This window comes from Entelurus aequoreus, linkage group LG22 (assembly GCF_033978785.1).
Source record: "Entelurus aequoreus isolate RoL-2023_Sb linkage group LG22, RoL_Eaeq_v1.1, whole genome shotgun sequence".
Taxonomy (NCBI): domain Eukaryota; kingdom Metazoa; phylum Chordata; class Actinopteri; order Syngnathiformes; family Syngnathidae; genus Entelurus; species Entelurus aequoreus.
The window spans coordinates 7,628,671-7,653,422 of NC_084752.1; the positions used below are offsets into that span (position 1 = coordinate 7,628,671).

The window sequence follows — 24,752 nt, forward strand, 5'->3', positions numbered from 1 at the left end:
ATATTCCGTACAATTGACCACTAAATGGTAACACCCAAATAAGTTTTTCAACGTTAATCAATTCATGGTAATGGTAATTGGCACCCTCAACTAGGGATGTCCGATAATAGCTTTTTGCCGATATCCGATATTCCGATATTGTCCACCTCTTTAATTACCGATACCGATATCAACCGATACCAATATCAACCGATATATGCAGTCGTGGAATTAACACATTATTATGCCTAATTTGGACAACCAGGTATGGTACTTTTTTTAAAAATTTGTAAAATAAGATGAATAAATTAAAAACATTTTCTTGAATAAAAAAGAAAGTACAACAATATAAAAACAGTTACATAGAAACCAGTAATGAATGAAAATTAGTAAAATGAACTGTTAAAGGTTAGTACTATTAGTGGACCAGCAGCACGCACAATCATGTGTGCTTACGGACTGTATCCCTTGCAGACTGTATTGATATATATTGATATTTAATGTAGGAACCAGAATATTAATAACAGAAAGAAACAACCCTTTTGTGTGAATGAGTGTAAATGGGGGAGGGAGGTTTTTTGGGTTGGTGCACTAATTGTAAGTGTATCTTGTGTTTTTTATATTGATTTAATAAAAAAAAAAAAAAAAACGATACCGATAATAAAAAAAACGATATCGATAATTTCCGATATTACATTTTAACGCATATATCGGCCGATAATATCGGCAGGCCGATATTATCGGACATCTCTACCCTCAACGTAATATTTGGTAGCACACCCTTTGGAAAAAATAACTGAAATCAATGGCTTCCTGTAGCCATCAATGAGTTTCTTACACCTTGCTACTGGAATTTTGGACCACTCTTCTTTTGCGTACTGCTTCAGGTGTCTCAGATTTGAAGGGTGCCTTCTCCCAACTGTTGTTTTTACATCTCTCCACAGACGTTCTGTAGGATTTAGATCTGGACTCATTGATGGCCACTTCACTCTCTAGCGCTTTGTCTTAAGCCATTTTTGTGTGCTTTTTGAAGTATGCTTTGGGTGGTTGTCCTGCTGGATGGAGACCCAGCTTTCTGACACTGTAAAACTTACCTCCTTCACATTCATCCTCGAGCACACACAGACACACACACCACGGCACATATGTGTTAAAAAACATCTAATGACTTGTCCAACATTTCACAGCGACTGTCGAGCTGTGAAGTTTTAAATAACACCAAATGAGTCAAAGCCATTGGTCTTATTTTTTCATTTCATAATTTTTTTGCACCATTACTGGCTGACCAAACTATTAGGTACACAAACTACAGCCACACTACAGGTATATACAGTATGGTAAGGTGTGACCATGCTACAATAATATATAAGGTGTATCATTTTGTGTATGTGCATTTGTAAATTGAACAATATGCAATTATTTGACTTTTTTTTATATTGTATTTCTATAGCTGTTTATTCATTGTACTTTTTTATTCTGTGTTATCTATACCAGCATGCTGTGTTATTACTGTAAGCCAGAATTTCCCGACCAACCCTCCCACTCTCGCAGCGACTATAAATAGTATCATTTGTCTTGAAAATTGTTATAAGTACACCTGTGCATGACATTCTATCGCTAATAACATTAAATAAAACAAAAAAGATTAATGAAATATAGATTAAGTTATACCAAAAAATAGCTTTAGTACCATGGTTTTTTAGTCTGTAACAGAAAAGATTTCAAGTCAATCAATAAATCCAACTTGATTTATGAAGCGCTTTTCATACATGAAAGAAATACATCGCAAAGTGCTTTACAAAGTTAAAAACAATACCCCGATGACCCATATATCCCCCATTATCACATACGCACACACAAACACACGCACACAACATACAAATTTGTGTGACTATATAGATAAATGATTGCATGGCCGAATACAGAGGACACATGTGAGTAAACACTATCACAGGAGCCATCTGCACCAGGAGGTCATCAAACCATGGCCACCTGGACGCTGGTGCAACAAATTTGCCTGAAATTAAAAAAGAAAATGAAATCCTTATTTAAACTATAAACATTTGTTGACCGGCTTCAGCCATTTGATTTTGGAAAATGTAATTAAACAAACTCAATAAATAATAATTAATTTAAATTGATCAGCAACATTAAAAGAAGAGCACAGTATACACTGCAAAAAGTCAGTGTTTAAAAATAAGAATTTTTTTTACAAAAATGAGGGGTATTTTATTTGAACTAAGCAAAATTATCTGCCAATACAAGAAAATTTGGCTAGTCAAGACTTTCCAAAACAAGTCAAATTAGCTAACTTCAATTAACCCAAAAATACCTTAAAATAAGTATATTCTCACTAATAACAAGTGCACTTTTCTTGGTAGAAAAAAAAGAAGAGACCTTTTTGCTCAATATGTTGAAAAATATTCTTAAATGAAGTAAATGCTAGTGCCATTGTCTTGACATAATGATATGCGCTCGGCATTACATTTCGTGAAACCAGCAAACTTATACTAAAAACTAGTTTATTGTTCTTAATGGAAAGGCAACAAGGCAACCGCTTGTTACTCTCGGGGTCTCCTAGCCGCTCAGGCAAATCATATGGTCTAAAAATGCATTTTTCCATCGATAACATGACATCATCGCGCCAAGTGCGTGCTCTTTCAGTCAATTAGTGCGCATATATACAGCCCGGCCCAAAAAAAATGTATTGTAATTTTGAAGAATTTATCTGAATATGCATGAACTATTTCTGTTCAAAATTGTTATAAATGTCACATGTTAAATGTTTAAATATTAATCAGTCAGTTTACTGTACTGTGCCAACTGTACTACTATAGGAGTCCGTATTTTCTGTTGTTTCATTGAAAATAAAACAGCAAAGTCCATTTGGCTGTCATCCGTTTTAATTATGAGCCACAATCGTGTCAAAGTCATGATTTTTTTTTTCATGCATGAAATAAAGTAGTTTTATACTTGTGAGTGTTGATGACACAGCTGTGCAACAGTTGATATTCTAGTTTCAAGCATGTTTTACTCAATATAGCTCATCAAATCTCAGCAACAAGCTGTAATATCTTACTAAGACAATTTAGGACCAAAACCCTTAAAACAAGTAAAACACTCTAGCATAAAATCTGCTTAGTGATAAGAATTATCTTATCAGACAGAAAATAAGCAAATATCACCCTTATTTGAGATATTTCATCTTACTTAGATTTCAGTTTTTGCAGTGTATAAAACATAACCTACAAAACAAAAATGAATATAACAGTATATGCAATTTTTTTTAAATAAATCAAAATGAGTAATGGCTATAAAGAGCATGTTTTGCAGTGCACAACTTTTCGAAGTGGTGTTTGAAGCATGATACTGATAAAGCATATTCCCTAGGGGTCAAAAGACTGCCGTAAGCTTCAATTTCCCTGCAGGCACACAACAAAGACTCAATAAAATCGGATCTCATTCAAACTTAAAGGGAGAAAGTTGTGAAAAGATGCACCCCTTACTGTGTTGAACGTCTTTGCAGAGGCACGTCCGGACTTATCAGCTAATTATCCACAAGTCATTTTTGCCTGTTGTATGCTAGCAAATCATCACCCCTGTCATTTCCAGTCCTGCACCGTGACTGTATGATATTAATATGCTATTGTTATCTAACCAGGAGTCTTTTTCTTCCAGAGGCTGCAAAAGCTGCCCACCAGTCCGCCATCGGGGGTCTGGTGGTGGACACGCCGCCCCACCCGGCGCTCGGCAACATCCTGGGCCCGGCAGCGGCGGTGCTGTCCAGCGTGCCCCCGCCCTACCAGCCGGTCAGCGTGCGCCATCTGGACTCCCAGTCCAGCACGGAGGACCTCCCGGATTACTTATGGCTGGTTAACTGTGAGAGCAAAAAGCCCGAACCCAACAGGTAAGAAGGACCGGACCGTCTCCGTCGCCTGCGAGACGGCGTCCTGTCTTCCTTTGCTTTCTATCCCGACTGCCACTCTTTGTCTCCATGCCGGCTGGCCTTTGTGTAGCTCCGCGCCGCTTCGCTTGTCTTTGGAGGGAGACCGGGAGTATTTGCTCCTGGAGGAGTGCGAGAGCAGGACTCTTTCTCCACAGCCTAGTCTGTGAGTGGTGCCGCCAGTCTGCTTGTGTGGAGTGTCTCACCCTGTTAGGACCACAAAAAAAAAAACCCAACCTCCAGCAAGGATTGCGGTCCATTTGAGGTGTTTGAACCATCTAACAATTTAGATCAGACCCGTTTAGTCATCACGTGCATGTTTTGAAACTAACCAACAGCATTTGAGTCAGTGTTCAAAAACAAGAAAAAAAAAATACAAAAATGAGGGGTATTTTATTTGAACTAAGCAAAATTATCTGCTAATAGATCAAGAAAATTCGGCTTGTCGAGACTTTCCAAAACAAGTCAAATTAGCTAACCTCAATGAACCCAAAAATACCTTAAAATAAGTATATTCTCACTAATAACAAGTGCACTTTTCTTGGTAGAAAAAAAAGAGACCTTTTTGCTCAATATGTTAAGATTAAAGATTAAAGTACCAAGGATTGTCACACACACACTAGATGTGGTGAAATTTGTCCTCTGCATTTGACCCATCCCCTTGGGGAGCAGTGGGCAGCAGCGGCGCCGCGCCCGGGAATCATTTTGGTGATTTAACCCCCAACTCCAATTGATGCTGAGTGCCAAGCAGGGAGGGAACCGGGTCCCATTTTTATAGTCTTTGGTATGACTCGGCTGGGATTTGAACTCCAACCTACCGATCTCAAATCGGTAACAAATAATTTTTCTATTAAATAGGCTTTACTTTGCATTTTAATTAACGTGGGATCATTTTTTGTATCTAGAAATAATAGTACCAACTTTTTTTTTTTTTTTTTCTCCAACATTTGTGGCACTGGTGTGGCGCCCCCTAATGGACGGCGCCCTTAGCATTTGCCTATACGGCCTATGCCACGGGCCGGCCCTGTGTGTGTATATATAAAACATAATTAGTGAAGTTTAGCTAGTAATAACCACTGCTCAAGCACCAGCCCGTTTGCCCTGCTTTAAGGAGACTTATTATACAAGTATAGAAGAGCAGGCAGCAGCTCACACATTCTCATACTTTCTATAACATCCAGGCAGAAGATATGTCAGCCAGCTTGAAAAATGTCTCAACTATAAGCTGCGTAAATAAGCCCAGCATTTTTATTCAAATGTTTGTTATATTACGGTTAAATTTTACAATGTATTAAATCCATACAATTGTCTAGAACTGACTTATTGTCATGTAAAGAAATCCCATATTTTTTAAATACATTTTCCCAGGAGATTTTCTATATTTAAAGATGCAAATGGGTGATGCTCTTCTTTGACACATGTAGTGAAAGTACGGATGTTTTTGCTGCTAAGTTAACCACAACATTAGCGCCACAAAGAACTACTAGTCCGACATTTCTTAAAAAATGATGTTTAAAAACAACAACTGAAAGTCTTGTCCAGCTGTTTACTGATGTATAATATTCATGTTTAAATAACTTTTACTGCAAATGAATATCGGCCTCCTTGTCTACTAATAATCGGTATTATACGGCCCTAAAATATCATTGGTCGATCTCTAGGCAAATAGAAGTAAGGAAAAGTAATCAATAGGAACAGAATAAAATGGAATATACTGTATTATCATTGCCAATCAAGAACAAGGGAATTGCGGGTCATCCACCAGCAGCAATACACAAGAGAAAAATAGATATTTTAACAAAATTCTAAAAACAAGGATACAAATATTGAAAATAATAAAAGTAATAAAATAGGAAAAATTTGTTATTGACACAGAGAAAATGTATAACTTGGAGAAAATAGGAACAATAACAAATACAAGCACAGAAAATAATTTAGAAATAATAAATATTGGAGGGTTTGTTTTTATTTGATTGCACAATTCATGAGGTATTTTTGAATATAAAATGTCATCGTTTGGTGGATGCTTACAGTGGGCTTGTTTTCCAAAGATTTACTGATTCAAACATTGATGATACGCGCCCCGCCTGTGCACACGCGTGTAGGAAAAGGACGACGTTAAGTCGCAGGAGCGGTGTTTGAAGTGATTTCTGGTGTCGGAGACCTGTATCCGCTTTTAAGTCATTTCCTTTGCCAAGATCTCTTCTTTGCGGGTGTGAGAGCCAGTCACAGCCACTGTAGTCATAGTCGCCGGGGGCGTGGTCCACTCAAGCAAATAACCTGTCAGGGTCTTGTTGCGTTTGACCAGATGTTCCTCCAAGTGGGATGTAAAACGCTGGTCAGTCCCAAGTTCCTTTGATGACATATAAACTGAACTCAAATGTACCACCAAGCACAGGACAGGTATTTTGTCATTTATTTTCAAATATTTGAGAATAGAGACCAGCCTCGAACAACACATACAAATGCATAGCCCAAGTTGATCTGACAACATCCCGGAATGCACTCTCCTCTTCAATATCCCCCCCCCCCCCCCGCCCTCACGGCCGCACAGATGCCCATTGTGTCCGTTATCTCAAGTCGGCCCGAGAAGGGAAGCAGGGAGGACTCCTCTTCTCTGCCTCCTACTTCAAGGCCGTCCACAGTGCAAGCACTTTGTCATGAGACGATCAAAACAATGAAAAGAGTACAAGATGGAACATTAGCTATCTAAAATATGACTATAGAAATATAGAAAGAAGTAACTCTTAATTATGGATAAATGTGGATATATGCATCCGTCAGTCTCTTAATTAGTGCAGGGTCAAAAAACATTAGCATTACCAGCTGTGGCTGTAGGCGACTGCTACTGATGTTGTTTTATTAACCCCACAAGATGGCAGTAGCTGCATATGAAGTATCCAGCTCTGCATGTGCCTTAAAAAGTTGCTCGTCATGCATGTCACACAATGAACTCGTCATCCCAATGAATGCTGATCGAGCAGTTTTCCACTTTCTCATGTGCTCCAAGCTATTCAAGTTAAAACCATTATAATGAACAGCAGTCTCAATTAGTGCCTGCTTCTAGTTTGAGAAATAATGACACTTTGAGTATTAGTAGTAGAGATTGGCCAATTATTCACACCCACGACCATGAAAGGGTGGAAAATGGACGGTTAGATGGGTATTTGGTATTTTGACTTTTGTCAATTTCGGACTACAACATAACTACACGTTATGCGTAGGCTCATTAAAGGAGCGCCGCCAGGTCCATGTTGCGTCATTCAAACACGACAAATATGGATGGCAAATAGGAGACTTATTACATTGAAGTAAGGAAGAGGCAGCAGTGTACACATTCTCATACTCTAACATTCAGAAAAAATAATGAAAAGCCAGCTTGAAAAAAATGTGAAGTGTCACAGAATAGTTTTTATTTAAATGTTTGCAATATTTAATGTTTCCTCACAAAGAATCATTCAATTTATCAAATCCACAAACTGCTATAAAATTGTATATACTGTACTTGAGTAGATGGCAAGTTATTGCGATGTAGAAAAATCAAGTTTTTACCAATTTTCCGTAGATTTCCCATATTTTGAAATGCAAATGTTGTTGCTCCTCTTAGTCAGCAACCCGCGGCTCTCGAGCCACGTGCAGTTCTTTAGTGCCGCCCGAGTGGCTCCCAAGAGTATTTTTAAAAAAGGATTGAAAATGGAAAAAGATGTGGGAAAATTTTTTTTTTTGTTTTAAAGTATGTTTTTTGTTTGAGGACAATCATGACACAAACCTTCCCAATTGTTAGAAAGCCCACTGTTGAATATGTTTGTGTGTATGATTCACTGATGGTGAACATCGTTTTGTCCTACTAATTTCGGCGGTTTTTGAATGCACCATAGTGTGGACTGTGACGCAACAGTAAAATCTTCCACTCCTTCTTTGTCTCATTTTGACCACCAAACGTTTTATGCTGTGCCTGAATGCACAAAGGTGCACTTTGTTGATGTTATTGACTTGTGTGGAGTGCTAATCAGGCATATTTGGTCAGTGCATGACTGCAAGCTAATCGATGCTAACATGCTATTCAAGCTAGCTGTATGTACATATTGCATCATTATGCTTCGTTTGTAGGTATATTTGAGCTCATTTAATATCCTTTACTTGTATCCTCTTTGTATATAATTTACTTGTGCATGTCTCATGACACATTACCTGTATGTAATATTGTCTGCATTTCAGATAGTTGTTTGTGTGCCATGTTGTTCCAGACCACAGCAAACGTTACCCAGCTTGCCAAATATTGTAAAATCTATTAGCTTTTAAAGTTTCCTTTAACTTGGACACACACATCTGTACCTTTTGGCCTTTAAAAGCCAGTAATTTCCAGGAGTTATCTCACCCTCTGAGTAGCCTCTGATTTACTAATGGTTTCTAATGTTGTAAAAATGTGTAGAATAAATAATTACATTTCAACATTCCTGTCAACGAAGGTTTGCTTCAGCCTGCGACACGTAGTCATTTTGATAGTAGGCTAATATAGCTAATATAGACACTTACGTCATGTGTTGCCTTCATTATAACACTTATATAAGACTTTTAAAGTCATTTTGATAGTAGGCTAATCTAGCTAATATAGACACTTACGTCATGTGTTGCCTTCATTATAACACTTATATAAGACTTTTAAAGTCATTTTGATAGTAGGCTAATATAGCCACTTACGTCATGTGTTGCCTTCATTATAACACTTATATAAGACTTTTAAAGTCATTTAGATAGTAGGCTAATATAGACACTTACGTCATGTGTTGTCTTCATTATAACACTTATATAAGACTTTTAAAGTCATTTTGATAGTAGGCTAATATAGCTAATATAGACACTAACGTCATGTGTTGCCTTCATTATAACACTTATATAAGACTTTTAAAGTCATTTTGATAGTAGGCTAATATAGACACTTATGTCATGTGTTGCCTTCATTATAACACTTATATAAGACTTTTAAAGTCATTTTGATAGTAGGCTAATATAGCTAATATAGACACTTACGTCATGTGTTGCCTTCATTATAACACTTATATAAGACTTTTAAAGTCATTTTGATAATAGGCTAATATAGCTAATATAGACACTTACGTCATGTGTTGCCTTCATTATAACACTTATATAAGACTTTTAAAGTCATTTTGATAGTAGGCTAATATAGCCACTTACGTCATGTGTTGCCTTCATTATAACACTTATATAAGACTTTTAAAGTCATTTTGATAGTAGGCTAATATAGACACTTACGTCATGTGTTGCCTTCATTATAACACTTATATAAGACTTTTAAAGTCATTTTGATAGTAGGCTAATATAGTTAATATAGACACTTACGTCATGTGTTGCCTTCATTATAACACTTATATATATAAGACTTTTAAAGTCATTTTGATAGTAGGCTAATATAGCTAATATAGACACTTACGTCATGTGTTGCCTTCATTATAACACCCATTTAAGGCTTTTAAAGACATTTTGATAGTAGGCTAATATAGACACTTACGTCATGTGTTGCCTTCATTATAACACTTATATAAGACTTTTAAAGTCATTTTGATAGTAGGCTAATATAGACACTTACGTCATGTGTTGCCTTCATTATAACACTTATATAAGACTTTTAAAGTCATTTTGATAGTAGGCTAATATAGACACTTACGTCATGTGTTGCCTTCATTATAACACTTATATAAGACTTTTAAAGTCATTTTGATAGTAGGCTAATATAGCTAATATAGACACTTACGTCATGTGTTGCCTTCATTATAACCCTTATATAAGACTTTTAAAGTCATTTTGATAGTAGGCTAATATAGACACTTGCGTCATGTTTTGCCTTCATCATACCACTTATATAAAACTTTTAAAGTCCTTTTGGTAGTAGGCTAATATAGTTAATATAGACACTTACGTCATGTGTTGCCTTCATTATAACACTTATATAAGACTTTTAAAGTCATTTTGATAGTAGGCTAATATAGCTAATATAGACACTTACGTCATGTGTTGCCTTCATTATAACCCTTATATAAGACTTTTAAAGTCATTTTGATAGTAGGCTAATATAGCTAATATAGACACTTACGTCATGTGTTGCCTTCATTATAACCCTTATATAAGACTTTTAAAGTCATTTTGATAGTAGGCTAATATAGCTAATATAGACACTTGCGTCATGTTTTGCCTTCATCATACCACTTATATAAAACTTTTAAAGTCCTTTTGGTAGTAGGCTAATATAGTTAATATAGACACTTGCGTCATGTTTTGCCTTCATCATACCACTTATATAAAACTTTTAAAGTCCTTTTGGTAGTAGGCTAATATAGTTAATATAGACACTTACGTCATGTGTTGCCTTCATTATAACACTTATATAAGACTTTTAAAGTCATTTTGATAGTAGGCTAATATAGCTAATATAGACACTTACGTCATGTGTTGCCTTCATTATAACACTTATATATATGGCTTTTAATTTTTTGTGGCTCCGGACAGATTTGTTTTTTGTATTTTTGGTCCAATATGGTTCTTTCAACGTTTTGGGTTGCCGACCCCTGACTTAAACACACGTAATAAAAATGTTTGATGTTTCTTGGTGCTAAATTAACCACCATGGTTTGACATTTCCTAAACAAAAATAAAAGAAAACACTTAAAGCCTTGTCAAGCTGTTTACTGACATACTATTAATTTTAAAATTATTTTTACTGCAAATTAATATTGGGTCCAAATATCGGTTATTGGCCTCCTTGACTACTAATAACCGGTATCGGACCTGAAAAACCCATGTTGGTCCATCTCTAGTTATTGGTGTAAACTTGGTTTCCCCTCATGTCGTCCTCTTAGAGCCCACGCCGAGTGTTCCAAGTCTACCTCCTCCGAGACGGACCTGAACGACAACGTCCCCACTCACCGCACGCCCACGTCCTCCACGTCCTCGGCCAAACATACCTCACACAACGGCTACTTCCCGCAGCACCCGGCCTCCGCCTCGTCCCTCTACGACTCGCCGCCCTCCCGCGGCGCCTCCCTCTTAAGCGACAACGGGCTGTACCACCTTCCCCGCAGCTACTCTCAGGACACCGTGCTCCTCCCCAAGTCGGCCTCCTCCCCCACGGCCCACCCGGACGGCAGCGGCGACGGCTCAGAGCTTTACGTCTTCAACACGCCCTCACGCAAACCTTCCATGGATAGGCAAATGCGTGACCTTTCCATTAGCTATGACATCCCGCCGACACCCGGCTCTAACTCCACCTATCAAGTTCCCCGCACCTTGTCCTCTGCGGGGGTGGGGGGCTCAGACGGGGATGTAATGCCCCCACCCAGGCCGCCCAAGCCTTCGCTCAGCTCCTCCTCGGGGCTGCTGCCGCCGCCCCCTGCTGAGCGTTCCCCGACAGACAATTACTTCGTGCCTCGCTCGGCCTCAGAGACCGACGGAAACTACTGTGTGCCTACTAGTGCTGGGACTAAAGCTTTACGCAGCAACACCATCGGAACGGTGGACTGCTCGCGCATCCGCAAAGGTTTGTATTAGTTTTTTCCATGTCACGGATAAACAGTTCATACCCTTGATTGATTGATTGATTGAAACTTTTATTAGTAGATTACACAGTACAGTACATATTCCGTACAATTGACCACTAAATGGTAACACCCCAATAAGTTTTTCCACTTTTTCCACTTTAATCAATTCATGGTAAATTGAATTATTGCATTGAATGTTGTTTTTTTCCCTGTAGATTTCGCCTCCCAGGACTGTTACGACATTCCGAGATCATTCCCATCTGACAAGAGTTGCTCGTTTGATTTCAACGAGAGCTTCAACAGCTACTTTGTAAGTAGTGATATTGTGCAAATGAAGCACAAACAGCTATTTTCATACAAAGCCTACGTGTCAAAGTCAAGACCCGCGGGCCAGATCCGGCCCACAAATGAATGATCTATGGATATTTGATTAGTATTAGAACACAGCCGCCTGCTGCTGTTTTGCACGCACCAATACTCCATCAGTGTTGGTGCGAGGAATTTTCAAAATGGGGTCACAGGGACCCCATCAAGTCATAAAAATGGGGTTCCACAGTACATTTTTGGGATCCCACTTTTTTGTAATCGTTTTGAAAAGAAATTATAAATGTATGCATTATCCTCTCACTAATATGTTGGATCCACTATGGACTGGACTCTCACACTATTATGTTAGATCCACTATGGACTGGACTCTCACACTATTATGTTAGATCCACTATGGACTGGACTCTCACTATTATGTTAGATCCACCATGGACTGGACTCTCACAATATTATGTTAGATCCACTATGGACTGGACTCTCACTATTATGTTAGATCCACTATGGACTGGACTCTCACACTATTATGTTAGATCCACTATGGACTGGGCTCTCACTATTATGTTAGATCCACTATGGACTGGACTCTCACACTATTATGTTAGATCCACTATGGACTGGACGCTCACACTATTATGTTAGATCCACTATGGACTGGACGCTCACTATTATGTTAGATCCACTATGGACTGGACTCTCACACTATTATGTTAGATCCACTATGGACTGGACGCTCACACTATTATGTTAGATCCACTATGGACTGGACGCTCACTATTATGTTAAATCCACTATGGACTGGACTCTCACACTATTATGTTAGATCCACTATGGACTGGACTCTCACACTATTATGTTAGATCCACTATGGACTGGACGCTCACTATTATGTTAGATCCACTATGGACTGGACTCTCACACTATTATGTTAGATCCACTATGGACTGGACTCTCACAATATTATGTTAGATCCACTATGGACTGGACTCTCACACTATTATGTTAGATCCACTATGGACTGGACTCTCACAATATTATGTTAGATCCACTATGGACTGGACTCTTACAGTATTATGTTAGATCCACTATGGACTGGACTCTCACACTATTATGTTAGATCCACTATGGACTGGACGCTCACACTATTATGTTAGATCCACTATGGACTGGACGCTCACTATTATGTTAGATCCACTATGGACTGGACTCTCACACTATTATGTTAGATCCACTATGGACTGGACTCTCACACTATTATGTTAGATCCACTATGGACTGGGCTCTCACTAATATGTTGGATCCACTATGGACTGGACTCTCACACTATTATGTTAGATCCACTATGGACTGGACGCTCACTATTATGTTAGATCCACTATGGACTGGACGCTCACTATTATGTTAGATCCACTATGGACTGGACTCTCACACTATTATGTTAGATCCACTATGGACTGGACTCTCACACTATTATGTTAGATCCACTATGGACTGGACGCTCACTATTATGTTAGATCCACTATGGACTGGACTCTCACACTATTATGTTAGATCCACTATGGACTGGACTCTCACAATATTATGTTAGATCCACTATGGACTGGACTCTCACACTATTATGTTAGATCCACTATGGACTGGACTCTCACAATATTATGTTAGATCCACTATGGACTGGACTCTTACAGTATTATGTTAGATCCACTATGGACTGGACTCTCACACTATTATGTTAGATCCACTATGGACTGGACTCTCACAATTTTATGTTAGATCCACTATGGACTGGACTCTCACACTATTATGTTAGATCCTCTATGGACTGGACTCTCACACTATTATGTTAGATCCACTATGGAGTGGACTCTCACACTATTAAGTTAGATCCACCATGGACTGGACTCTCACACTATTGTGTTAGATCCACTATGGACTGGACTCTCACTATTATGTTAGATCCACTATAGACTGGACTCTCACACTATTATGTTAGATCCACTATGGACTGGACTCTCACACTATTAAGTTAGATCCACTATGGACTGGACTCTCACACTATTATGTTAGATCCACTATGGACTGGACTCTTACTATTATGTTAGATCCACTATAGACTGGACTCTCACACTATTATGTTAGATCCACTATGGACTGGACTCTCACAATTTTATGTTAGATCCACTATGGACTGGACTCTCACACTATTATGTTAGATCCTCTATGGACTGGACTCTCACACTATTATGTTAGATCCACTATGGACTGGACTCTCACACTATTATGTTAGATCCACTATGGAGTGGACTCTCACACTATTAAGTTAGATCCACCATGGACTGGACTCTCACACTATTGTGTTAGATCCACTATGGACTGGACTCTCACTATTATGTTAGATCCACTATAGACTGGACTCTCACACTATTATGTTAGATCCACTATGGACTGGACTCTCACACTATTAAGTTAGATCCACTATGGACTGGACTCTCACACTATTATGTTAGATCCACTATGGACTGGACTCTTACTATTATGTTAGATCCACTATAGACTGGACTCTCACACTATTATGTTAGATCCACTATGGACTGGACTCTCACAATATTATGCTAGATCCACTATGGACTGGACTCTCACACTATTATGTTAGATCCACTATGGACTGGACTCTCACTATTATGTTAGATCCACTATAGACTGGACTCTCACACTATTATGTTAGATCCACTATGGACTGGACTCTCACAATATTATGCTAGATCCACTATGGACTGGACTCTCACACTATTATGTTAGATCCACTATGGACTGGACTCTCACTATTATGTTAGATCCACTATAGACTGGACTCTCACACTATTATGTTAGATCCACTATGGACTGGACTCTCACAATATTATGCTAGATCCACTATGGACTGGACTCTCACACTATTATGTTAGATCCACTATGGACTGGACTCTCACTATTATGTTAGATCCACTATAGACTGGACTCTCACACTATTATGTTAGATCCACTATGGACTGGACTCTCACAATATTATGTTAGATCCACTATGGACTGGACTCTCACACTATTATGTTAGATCCACTATAGACTGGACTCTCACTATTATGTTAGATCCACTATGGACTGGACTCTCACAATATTATGTTAGATTATGTTAGATCCACTATGGACTGGACTCTCACACTATTATGTTAGATCCACTATGGACTAGACTCTCTTTTGGAAAAAGGTTGTTGTAAACGTTACTTGATTCATTGGAAAAAAAATACAAAAGAAAACAATGTAATCAGTTATAAACATTTATTCACTTTCTTCTTTCCTTCATGGATCTAAACTTTACAGTTGCCGGTATTTTTTTTCCATATTTTTATTGTAATATTTTCAGAAGGTGTTTGTTCTATTTTTGGCCAAAGTAAGACAAAAAAAACAATCTGAAGTTGTCTTTATTTTTGAGTTTTAATGCCATGATTTTAATAGTCCGGCCCGCGTGTGTACAGATTTTCCTCCATGCGGGCCCCTGAGCTAAAATGAGTTTGAGACCCCTGATATAGAGCATAAAGCCCTTGGCGATTGTGTTTTGCCAAAACACGACGTAATGATAAATAAATAAAACATAAGTGAATTTGTTTTTTCAAATGTAAATTAAAATTCTAAATGAATAATTTTTTAGAATTAACATTTTCATTTAATAAAAAAAAATCCCCATTCATTGATTCCATTGTAATCTTAAATTAGTATATTAAAAACAATCTACTATTTTTTTTAGATATTTATTTATTTATTTATTTACAGTACAGGCCAAAAGTTTGGACACACCTCATTTCAATGCGTTTTCTTTATTTTCATGACTATTTACATTGTAGATTGTCACTGAAGGCATCAAAACTATGACACCTGTGAAGTGAAAACCCTTTCAGGTGACTACCTCTTGAAGCTCATGGAGAGAATGCCAAGAGTGTGCAAAGCAGTAATCAGAGCAAAGGGTGGCTATTTTGAAGAAATATAAACATGTTTTCAGTTATTTCACCTTTTTTTCTTAAAGGCCTACTGAAATGAATTTTTTTTATTTAAACGGGGATAGCAGATCTATTCTATGTGTCATACTTGATCATTTCGCGATATTGCCATATTTTTGCTGAAAGGATTTAGTATAGAACAACGACGATAAAGATCGCAACTTTTGGTATCTGATAAAAAAAAAGGCTTGCCCCTACCGGAAGTAGCGTGACGTAGTCGGGGTGAACATTTCCGCAAAGTTCCCTATTGTTTACAATGATGGCCGCCAGAAGTGAGAGAGATTCGGACCGAGAAAGCGACGATTTCCCCATTAATTTGAGCGAGGATGAAAGATTTGTGGATGAGGAAATGGCAAGTGAAGGACTAGTGGGGAGTGGAAGCGATTCAGATAGGGAAGATGCTGTGAGAGGCGGGGGTGACCTGATATTCAGCTGGGAATGACTACAACAGTAAATAAACACAAGACATATATATACTCTATTAGCCACAACACAACCAGGCTTATATTTAATATGCCACAAATTAATCCCGCATAAAAACACCTAGGTGTTTGTTATGCTAGCTCCTAGCTACTAGCTACTAGCTCGAGCTAGTTATAGCTCGAGCGGGTTATATGGACGGGATCCTGTCCATAAAACCCGCCAATACAATTCAAACACCTGCACAACACACACATTCACTCAGCCCAAAGGACCGTTCACCTAACCCAAGGTTCATAAAGCTTATATATTTAACCAAACTTACGTACGTGACACGCACGTACGGGCAAGCGATCAAATGTTTGGAAGCGCGCGGGTGGGACCTGATATTCAGCTGGGAATGACTACAACAGTAAATAAACACAAGACATATATGTACTCTATTAGCCACAACACAACCAGGCTTATATTTAATATGCCACAAATTAATCCCGCATAACAAACACCTAGGTGTTTGTTATGCTAGCTCCTAGCTCCTAGCTCGAGCTAGTTATAGCAAGCGATCAAATGTTTGGAAGCGTACTCACGGCATCGCGTCTGTGTATCCAAATCAAAGTCCTCCTGGTAAGAGTCTCTGTTGTCCGAGTTCTTCGATCTTGACTGCATCTTTCGGGAATGTAAACAATGAAACACCGACTGTGTTGTGTTGCTGACTTCCCTCGCAAAATACTCCGCTTCGCACCGACAACTTTCTTCTTTGCTTGCTCAGCTTCTTTCTCCATAATGCAATGAACAAATTGCAACAGATTCACCAACACAGATGTCCAGAATACTGTGGAATAATGAGATGAAAACAGAGCTATTTCGTATTGGCTTCAATGGGGAAGCCATACCTCTGTTAAACTGGCTACGTCACGCGCATACGTCATCCTCCAAAGGAATTTTCAACCGGAAGTTTAGCGGGAAATTTAAAATGTCACTTTATAAGTTAACCCGGCCGTATTGGCATGTGTTGCAATGTTAAGATTTCATCATTGATATATAAACTATCAGACTGCGTGGTCGGTAGTAGTGGCTTTCAGTAGGCCTTTAAGTCCATAACTCCACATGTGTTCATTCATAGTTTTGATGTTACAGCTACCATTGTCCTGTTTGACTAATTTCACTTGATCAAACCGTTTCCACCATTCCACAAGTTGTATCAGGTTACCCCTAGTTTAATACATTTTTAAAAAGTATTTTATTTATATTTCCCCCTTTTTTTAGTATACATTTTCAACTTCTAAGTTATTTTCTTATTATTTATTGTAGTCTATTTTATTGGTTTCAGCAAAGCATGTACTGTGTTTCATAGCTCAGCGTTAAAATATCTGTAACTACAGTTTGCTGGTCTTTGCAGAAAAATAAAGGAATGATGCCAGTGGGCAGCCAGTCCACCGAGGAGGTAGACCAGAACTACGTACCCATGAGTGCCAATTCCCCGTCGCACCACCACTCGGGCAGCTTGTCGGAGCCCGTGCACGAAACCAACTACGTGCCCATGACCCCGGGCACCATGGAGTTCTCCTCGCTGGGGAAGCAAGTCCCGCCGCCTGCCCACATGGGCTTCCGTTCCAGTCCCAAGACCCCCCCTCGGAGGCCCCTGTTGAGCGACTGCCAGCCGCCGCCTGTTGACCGGAATCTCAAACCGGACCGCAAAGGTGAGCACGACCGCTTTGGGGCGGGGGATGCATGCTGGCATTTGAGTGCTGACACTAGTTGGTTCTGCTCACTAATTCAAGCATAAAAGTGTTTTTCTGTTGTGATGTCTAAATGCTAAATGTACTAACCGCCAGCATCCTCCGTGCCCGCCTTTGCCCATCTTATTACATCACTTGAATTAGTTTCACGCTCGTTACATCCTCTTACAGCCCACACAGTGAGCGCCTTGTCAAAAGCCTTTTATTTTTTTTTGTCCTGCACTTGAGAGGCCCCGCAGACTGTTTTGGACGGGGAGGAGGGGGCCTGTTGTTACCCCGTGCCATGGGGGGACCGGACTGTGGTCACCTCTGTCCCCTTTGTTTCCTGGATGTGAATGGAGCTCTTTGATGAGAGGACCTAGCAGCGAGAAGGAGGGGGGTGGGGGAGATTAGCATCTGGGCAAACTTTAACGCTGAGTAATGCAAACCACAACCAGGATTGTCAGCAAAGAGGAGTTGAAAAACCCAATGAAGTTCAGGTCAGCTTGCTAGGATCTGTAATTCCTGATTGGGGCTTAGTTGCGCTCAGGCGGCGCGCTCACGTCACTAACATGACGTCATAGCAGCATCCCGCAAAGTCAAATATGGCATGTTCACCTGGCGCTTTTACAGATAGAGTAGTACTGCAGTACTTCATCTTACCAGCTCCGTTGGTTCTGTGACAGAGGATATATATATATATATATATATATATATATATATATATATATATATATATATATATATATATATATATATATATATATATACATATATATATATATATATACATATATATACATATACATATATATACACGTGTGTGTGTGTGTATATGTATATATACTGTACGTGTGTGTGTATGTGTATATATATATGTATATATATATATATATATATATATATATATATATATATATATATACTAGGGATGTCTGATAATGGCTTTTTGCCGATATCCGATATTCCGATATTGTCCAACTCTTTAATTACCGATACCGATATCAACCGATATATGCAGTCGTGGAATTAACACATTATTATGCCTAATTTGGACAACCAGGTATGGTGAAGATAAGGTACTTTTTAAAAAAAAATTGTAAAATAAGATAAATAAATTAAAAACATTTTCTTGAATAAAAAAAGTACAACAATATAAAAACAGTTACATAGAAACTAGTAATGAATGAAAATTAGTCAAATTAACTGTTAAAGGTTAGTACTATTTGTGGACCAGCAGCACGCACAATCATGTGTGCTTACGGACTGTATCCCTTGCAGACTGTATTGATATATATTGATATATAATGTAGGAAGCAGAATATTAATAACAGAAAGAAACAACCCTTTTGTGTGAATGAGTGTAAATGGGGGAGGGAGGTTTTTTGGGTTGGTGCACTAATTGTAAGTGTATCTTGTGTTTTTTATGTGGATTTAATAAAAAAAACAACAACAAAAAAAAACAAAAAAAAAAACGATACCGATAATGAAAAAAACGATACCGATAATTTCCGATATTACATTTTAACGCATATATCGGCCGATAATATCGGCAGGCCGATATTATCGGACACCTCTAATATATACATATATGTTACAATACATGTAATGTAGTAACATGCATATTCATAACAGCATGTGATATTTACGTATTTTGCCTATTTTAAGCATGCAGCGGCACATTAATTTCACAGATTTATCACGTTTGCTTTTGCCTTGCACAACAACGTCACTACTAATCAATGCAGACGTCATGAGAGCAATCAGAGAGTACTTTGGGACAAATGATTACCCAGAACATTATGTTTTTGAGCCTGAATATAAGGAGGATGAGCTACAAGTTTTAGAAGCTGTGTGCAACAGATCCAGCAAGTAGCAGTATTGCTAAGTGCTAAACAAGATATAGAAACTAGCAACATAAAAAAACAATCACTTACTGTACAAGGTCCGCTCTCAGGGGGATGCCGACTGATGGGAAATCTTTTCGTTTAGATGAAGAATTCAGGTAAAAAACAAAAGTGGCCGCAAAAAAGTTTTTTTGTGTGTCTTTCTCGCCATCATTGGCGAGAAAGTTGTATTATAAGTTGGATTTCAAAGTTGACCAATGTAGCAGTTTATGGCCACATCTTTTGACGATCCAGGTGAGACAATTCAGAATTAACTGTCACCAACTCCGAGGCAATGCAGCCGCTCAGTATGTCAATAGCTGCGTGAGCTCGTTACCGCAGAATACTTTAATATTTAGGTCACATGTAAATTGAATATTGTTGGTTTTTGGATGTTTTTTGGGAGGGTTAATGGGCGCAATGGAGTCCCCCCATAAGCTTCATTGTTAGCCAGCCGTATTTAAATAAAAATTAGAATGCATAAAAAAACGTGTTCTTGCCTACATTGGCATTGTGAATGATAGGCAAAATGCTGAGGGGGAAATAAAGTGCAGTTCCTCTTTATGTTGAGGTGCCACTGTACTCGTTTTATCTCGACTATGATCAATTACTAGCATGTGAAAAATTCACATGGCTTTACCAATCGCTGTCAAATGAACGTACTTCAGAGTGACTAACTGTAATGTACCCGACAGTAGGCTGACAAAATGTATCTTCTTGGTACCGTTCACCATTTTCAACAATGAAATCACTAAATCAGACCTGGGCAAATTAAGGCCCCACATGCGGCCCGTTAAGCTTTTCAATCTGGCCCACCGGACATTCCCAAATCATTGTTTAAGATGTTTAAGATGGAAAGTGTAGCTGCCATTATGATGTGCAGTGATGTTTTCAAATGGCCATAAGTCTTCAACTATACTAAGTATTTCAATGCTTGGAATCTGCGCTTTTGCATGATATACTACCGTAATTTCCGGGCTATAAGCCGCACCCGACTATAAGCCACAGGGTTTTGATGTGTAATTACCGTAGTATATAGGGGTTCCTGCTACCACGGAGGGGATTGTCGGGACAGAGATGACTGTTTGGGAACGCAAAGCGTCCCATTTATTAACGATAAATCTTTCAATCATTCAATCAAACTTTCACATCTTTGACATGGCGAACAGCATTCGTGCAGAGTACAAATAATACAACGGTGCAAAGTAATACAAAGTGCTCGCCTGTACGTTATCAAAACAACCAGCCTACCGGTATATGAAAAGTCAGTCTTTAATCATTGTGTCATCGTCTTCCTCCTGCGTACTAAAACCACCGAAATCCACTTCGTCGGTGTCGGAGAAGAACAGGCCGTAAATAAGCCGCACCCTTGTATAAGCCGCAGGGACCAGAACGAGGGGAAAAAGTAGCGGCTTATAGTCCGGAAATTACGGTAGTTACTATGGTAATAGAATTAGTTACTATGGTCATCTAATTAGTTGAAATGCGGGTGTCAGGGACAGACATGGAAGGAGATTTTTACAACAAAGTTCTAAAGCTTAGTGATATATCACTTATATCAGATTGTAGCTGGGTTTTTTTCTTTTACCCTTCACGTTTAGATTTTTGTTGCATTTCGCTTGATTGTAAAATATGTGGATGGAGAGGGGGTGTGACGTTCATATGTCGTCAATATTCAGTGTTTTATCCTTCATAGTTAATAATCTAAATCCCACCTTTGTTATTTTCATGTACATTCTGGGTGTCTCATTCAGTAAAAAAATGTTAAATGCCATTCTGTTTTTTAAGGCGGTCTGTCATAACGTTTAAGCATTCAGACATTATTGTTAAGTTTTGTTTTAGTGTTCCTAAAATTCTGATATACCGGCCCCCAGACACATTTTTTCTCTAAATTTGGCCCCCCCGAGTCAAAATAATTGCCCAGGCCTGCACTAAATGGTCCCTAGTGTGTGAATGTGAGTGTGAATGTTGTCTGTCTGTCTGTGTTGGCCCTGTGATGAGGTGGCGACTTGTCCAGGGTGTACCCCGCCTTCCACCCGAATGCAGCTGGGATAGGCTCCAGCACCCCACGCCACCCCAAAAGGGACAAGCGGTAGAAAATGGATGGAAATAATGCTCTGTACCAAACTGAGCCCATCTGATTATCTTCAGGTGAAACAAAAACAGCTGACACTGCATGGTTGAAACACTCATTCTTTTATTATTAATAATAATGTCCATAAATCACATCTCTCAATGCATTCCTTTTGAAAATAATGATGTCATCTTACAAGATTGTGGCACGTGTTTCCGCCCCTGCTCAGTGTGCTTAATGTGAAAAACCGCCGTGTGTCCGTCAGCCAGTAAGACGGACGCGTCCGTTCTCACCTCGACATCACTTCCACGGACGCGGCGTGCTTACCGACAGCTCGTCATGCATGCACAGCTGTCATGTCAGTCTTTGTGTGGGAAGGAGCTGTGGTGCATGTTTGGGAAGCATTGTGTTGTCATGGTGATCATCCCGCATTCAAGCCAAAGTGATCTGCAAGGTTTTCATGGCTGCATCATGTTTACAGTGTCCTCTTGTGATTGAAATGATTAAGCAACGTCTTCTTTCACCAATCAGGTCAAAGTCCTAAAGTAATAAGAGAAAAAGGAGTCTGTTTAGAGCGAACCGACTCCCAAACCGTAGGGGAATTTCCAAGGGGACGACGCAAGGGTAGGTATTGCACACCGAACTGGACAAATCCTCTTGGACCTGTCTTCTTCTACTTGACGTTTTGCATGTCTGGATCTATTTGCATCTTTTGTTGTTGTTGTTGTTGTTGCCAGGACACTTTTGAAAGCATAGTCTGGGTAACATTATGCACGGTGGCTTCCTTGAGTTGTTGGGCTCACAAAAACATGACAATCTCTTCAAAGGTCACTGGACTAACTTTCCTTTCAACATAACTTTCCTAACAGACAATCCTCCATGTTTTCATTGTTTACTTCTACATACTACACCATTGAAAGTTGGCAGAAGCTCCTCAGCAGAAAATGTGTCTAAAGTGCGGCCCGGGAGCCATTTTCATCCCATACTATTTTATTCTAAGGTTGTCTCAATAATGAGAGGTGACTAGAATTGAAGATGAACTATTTATTCTACAAAAAGTTGTTAGTGCAGACATTAGTAATACCAGCCCTGTAGAAAGGAAAAAGCTGTCTAACATATGGAGCCTTTTCTAAAATGGTTGCTCTCCTTATATGCTTTTGTCCACACTGCAAAAAGTCAGTGTTCAAAAACAAGGAAAAAAAATACAAAAATGAGGGGTATTTTATTTGAACTAAGCAAAATTATCTGCCAATAGAACAAGAAAATTCGGCTTGTCAAGACTTTCCAAAACAAGTAAAATTAGCCAACCTCAATGAACGCAAAAATACCTTAAAATAAGTATATTCTCACTAATAAGTGCACTTTTCTTGGTAGAAAAAAAAGAGACAGTTTTGCTCAATATGTTGAAAAATATTCCAAAATGAAGTAAATGCTAGTGCCATTATCTTGACATGATATGCGCTCGGCATCATGTTTTTTTTTTTCATGCTTGAAGTAAGAAATTATTACCGGTACTTTAAAAAAGTAGTTTTATACTTGTGAGTGTTGATGACACAGCTTTGCAACAGTTGATATTCTAGTTTCAAGCATGTTTTACTCAATATAGCTCATCAAATCTCAGCAACAAGCTGTAATATCTTACTGACATCATTTAGGACCAAAACACTTAAAACAAGTAAAACACTCTAACATAAAATCTGCTCAGTGAGAAAAATTATCTTATCAGACAGAAAATAAGCAAATATCACCCTTATTTGAGATATTCAATCTTACTTAGATTTCAGTTTTTGCAGTGCATCTTGTTGCTTTGGCGGAGATCGAAACTGAAAGTTAACTTGGCCTATGTGTGGAGAACTACAGGTGGTAATCATTGGTCACCTCATGATTCGATTCAATTATTGATGCATCTTAAATGTACACACAGAACAGGCCAAAAGTTTGGACACACCTTCTCATTCACAACCACCACTGATGGTCCCAACCCCATTGATAAAGCAAGAAATTCCACTAATCAACCCTGATAAAGCACACCTGTGAAGTAAAACCATTTCAGGTGAAGTTCTTGAAGCTCATGGAGAGAATGCCAAGAGAGTGCAAAGCAGTCATCAGAGCAAAAATGGTTTTTTTGAAGAAATATAAATCATGTTTTCAGTTATTTCACCTTTTTTTGTTAAGTACTTAACTCCACATGTGTTCATTCATAGTTTTGATGTGACAATCTACAATGTAAATAGTCATGAAAATAAAGAAAACACATTGAATGAGAAGGTGTGTTCAAACTTTTGGCCTGTACTGTACATTGATGCAGTTTTACATGTCTTCATTTCACTAAATAAGTATTTATCACTTGCAACTTTTAAAAACAGCGCATTTTTCAAGACATTTCCCTTACATTTATTAAATTCATGGAAATGTGTGCAAAACTGGAACATAATTGCCATATAAAAAAGGAGCTGGTCTGATCTCTCTGAGGTGGTTCACTGCAGTCAGCCAAATTTGAGAACTGTCTGCATTACTCTATTTACAATAAATATATCGATTATTGACTTTTATTAATCAATTTTATAATTGTCCGTGTCCGAATTGCAATGCATCTAAAAATGTATTATTTCTCCCACCTCTATTGAGCGCACACACATTCTTGTCCACTTTCACTCTCCACACTTGGTACATCCTAACACATTACAATTAGAGAGAAAAATATGTTTTTGCGTATAGATAAGAAACTGGGTGAAATTATTGTTTTTATCTTCTTCGAGCAAAGCCAAGGCCAAAGCTTGTAACCTCTAAGGCAGGGGTCACCAACACGGTGCCCGCGGGCACC

General features: G+C 38.6%; 1 protein-coding gene across 1 annotated transcript in view; it reads left to right on the forward strand.

Annotated features, from left to right (window-relative positions):
• LOC133639874 (GRB2-associated-binding protein 1-like) overlaps positions 1–24,752 on the forward strand; it is a 122,227-nt gene that overhangs the window by 76,862 nt on the left and 20,613 nt on the right. Inside the window, exons 6-11 of the mRNA XM_062033538.1 lie at positions 3,658–3,886; positions 3,996–4,088; positions 10,798–11,474; positions 11,691–11,785; positions 17,650–17,950; positions 22,460–22,552. Of these exons, the coding sequence (XP_061889522.1) occupies positions 3,658–3,886; positions 3,996–4,088; positions 10,798–11,474; positions 11,691–11,785; positions 17,650–17,950; positions 22,460–22,552 (1,488 nt within the window). The remainder of the gene's footprint in view (positions 1–3,657; positions 3,887–3,995; positions 4,089–10,797; positions 11,475–11,690; positions 11,786–17,649; positions 17,951–22,459; positions 22,553–24,752) is intronic.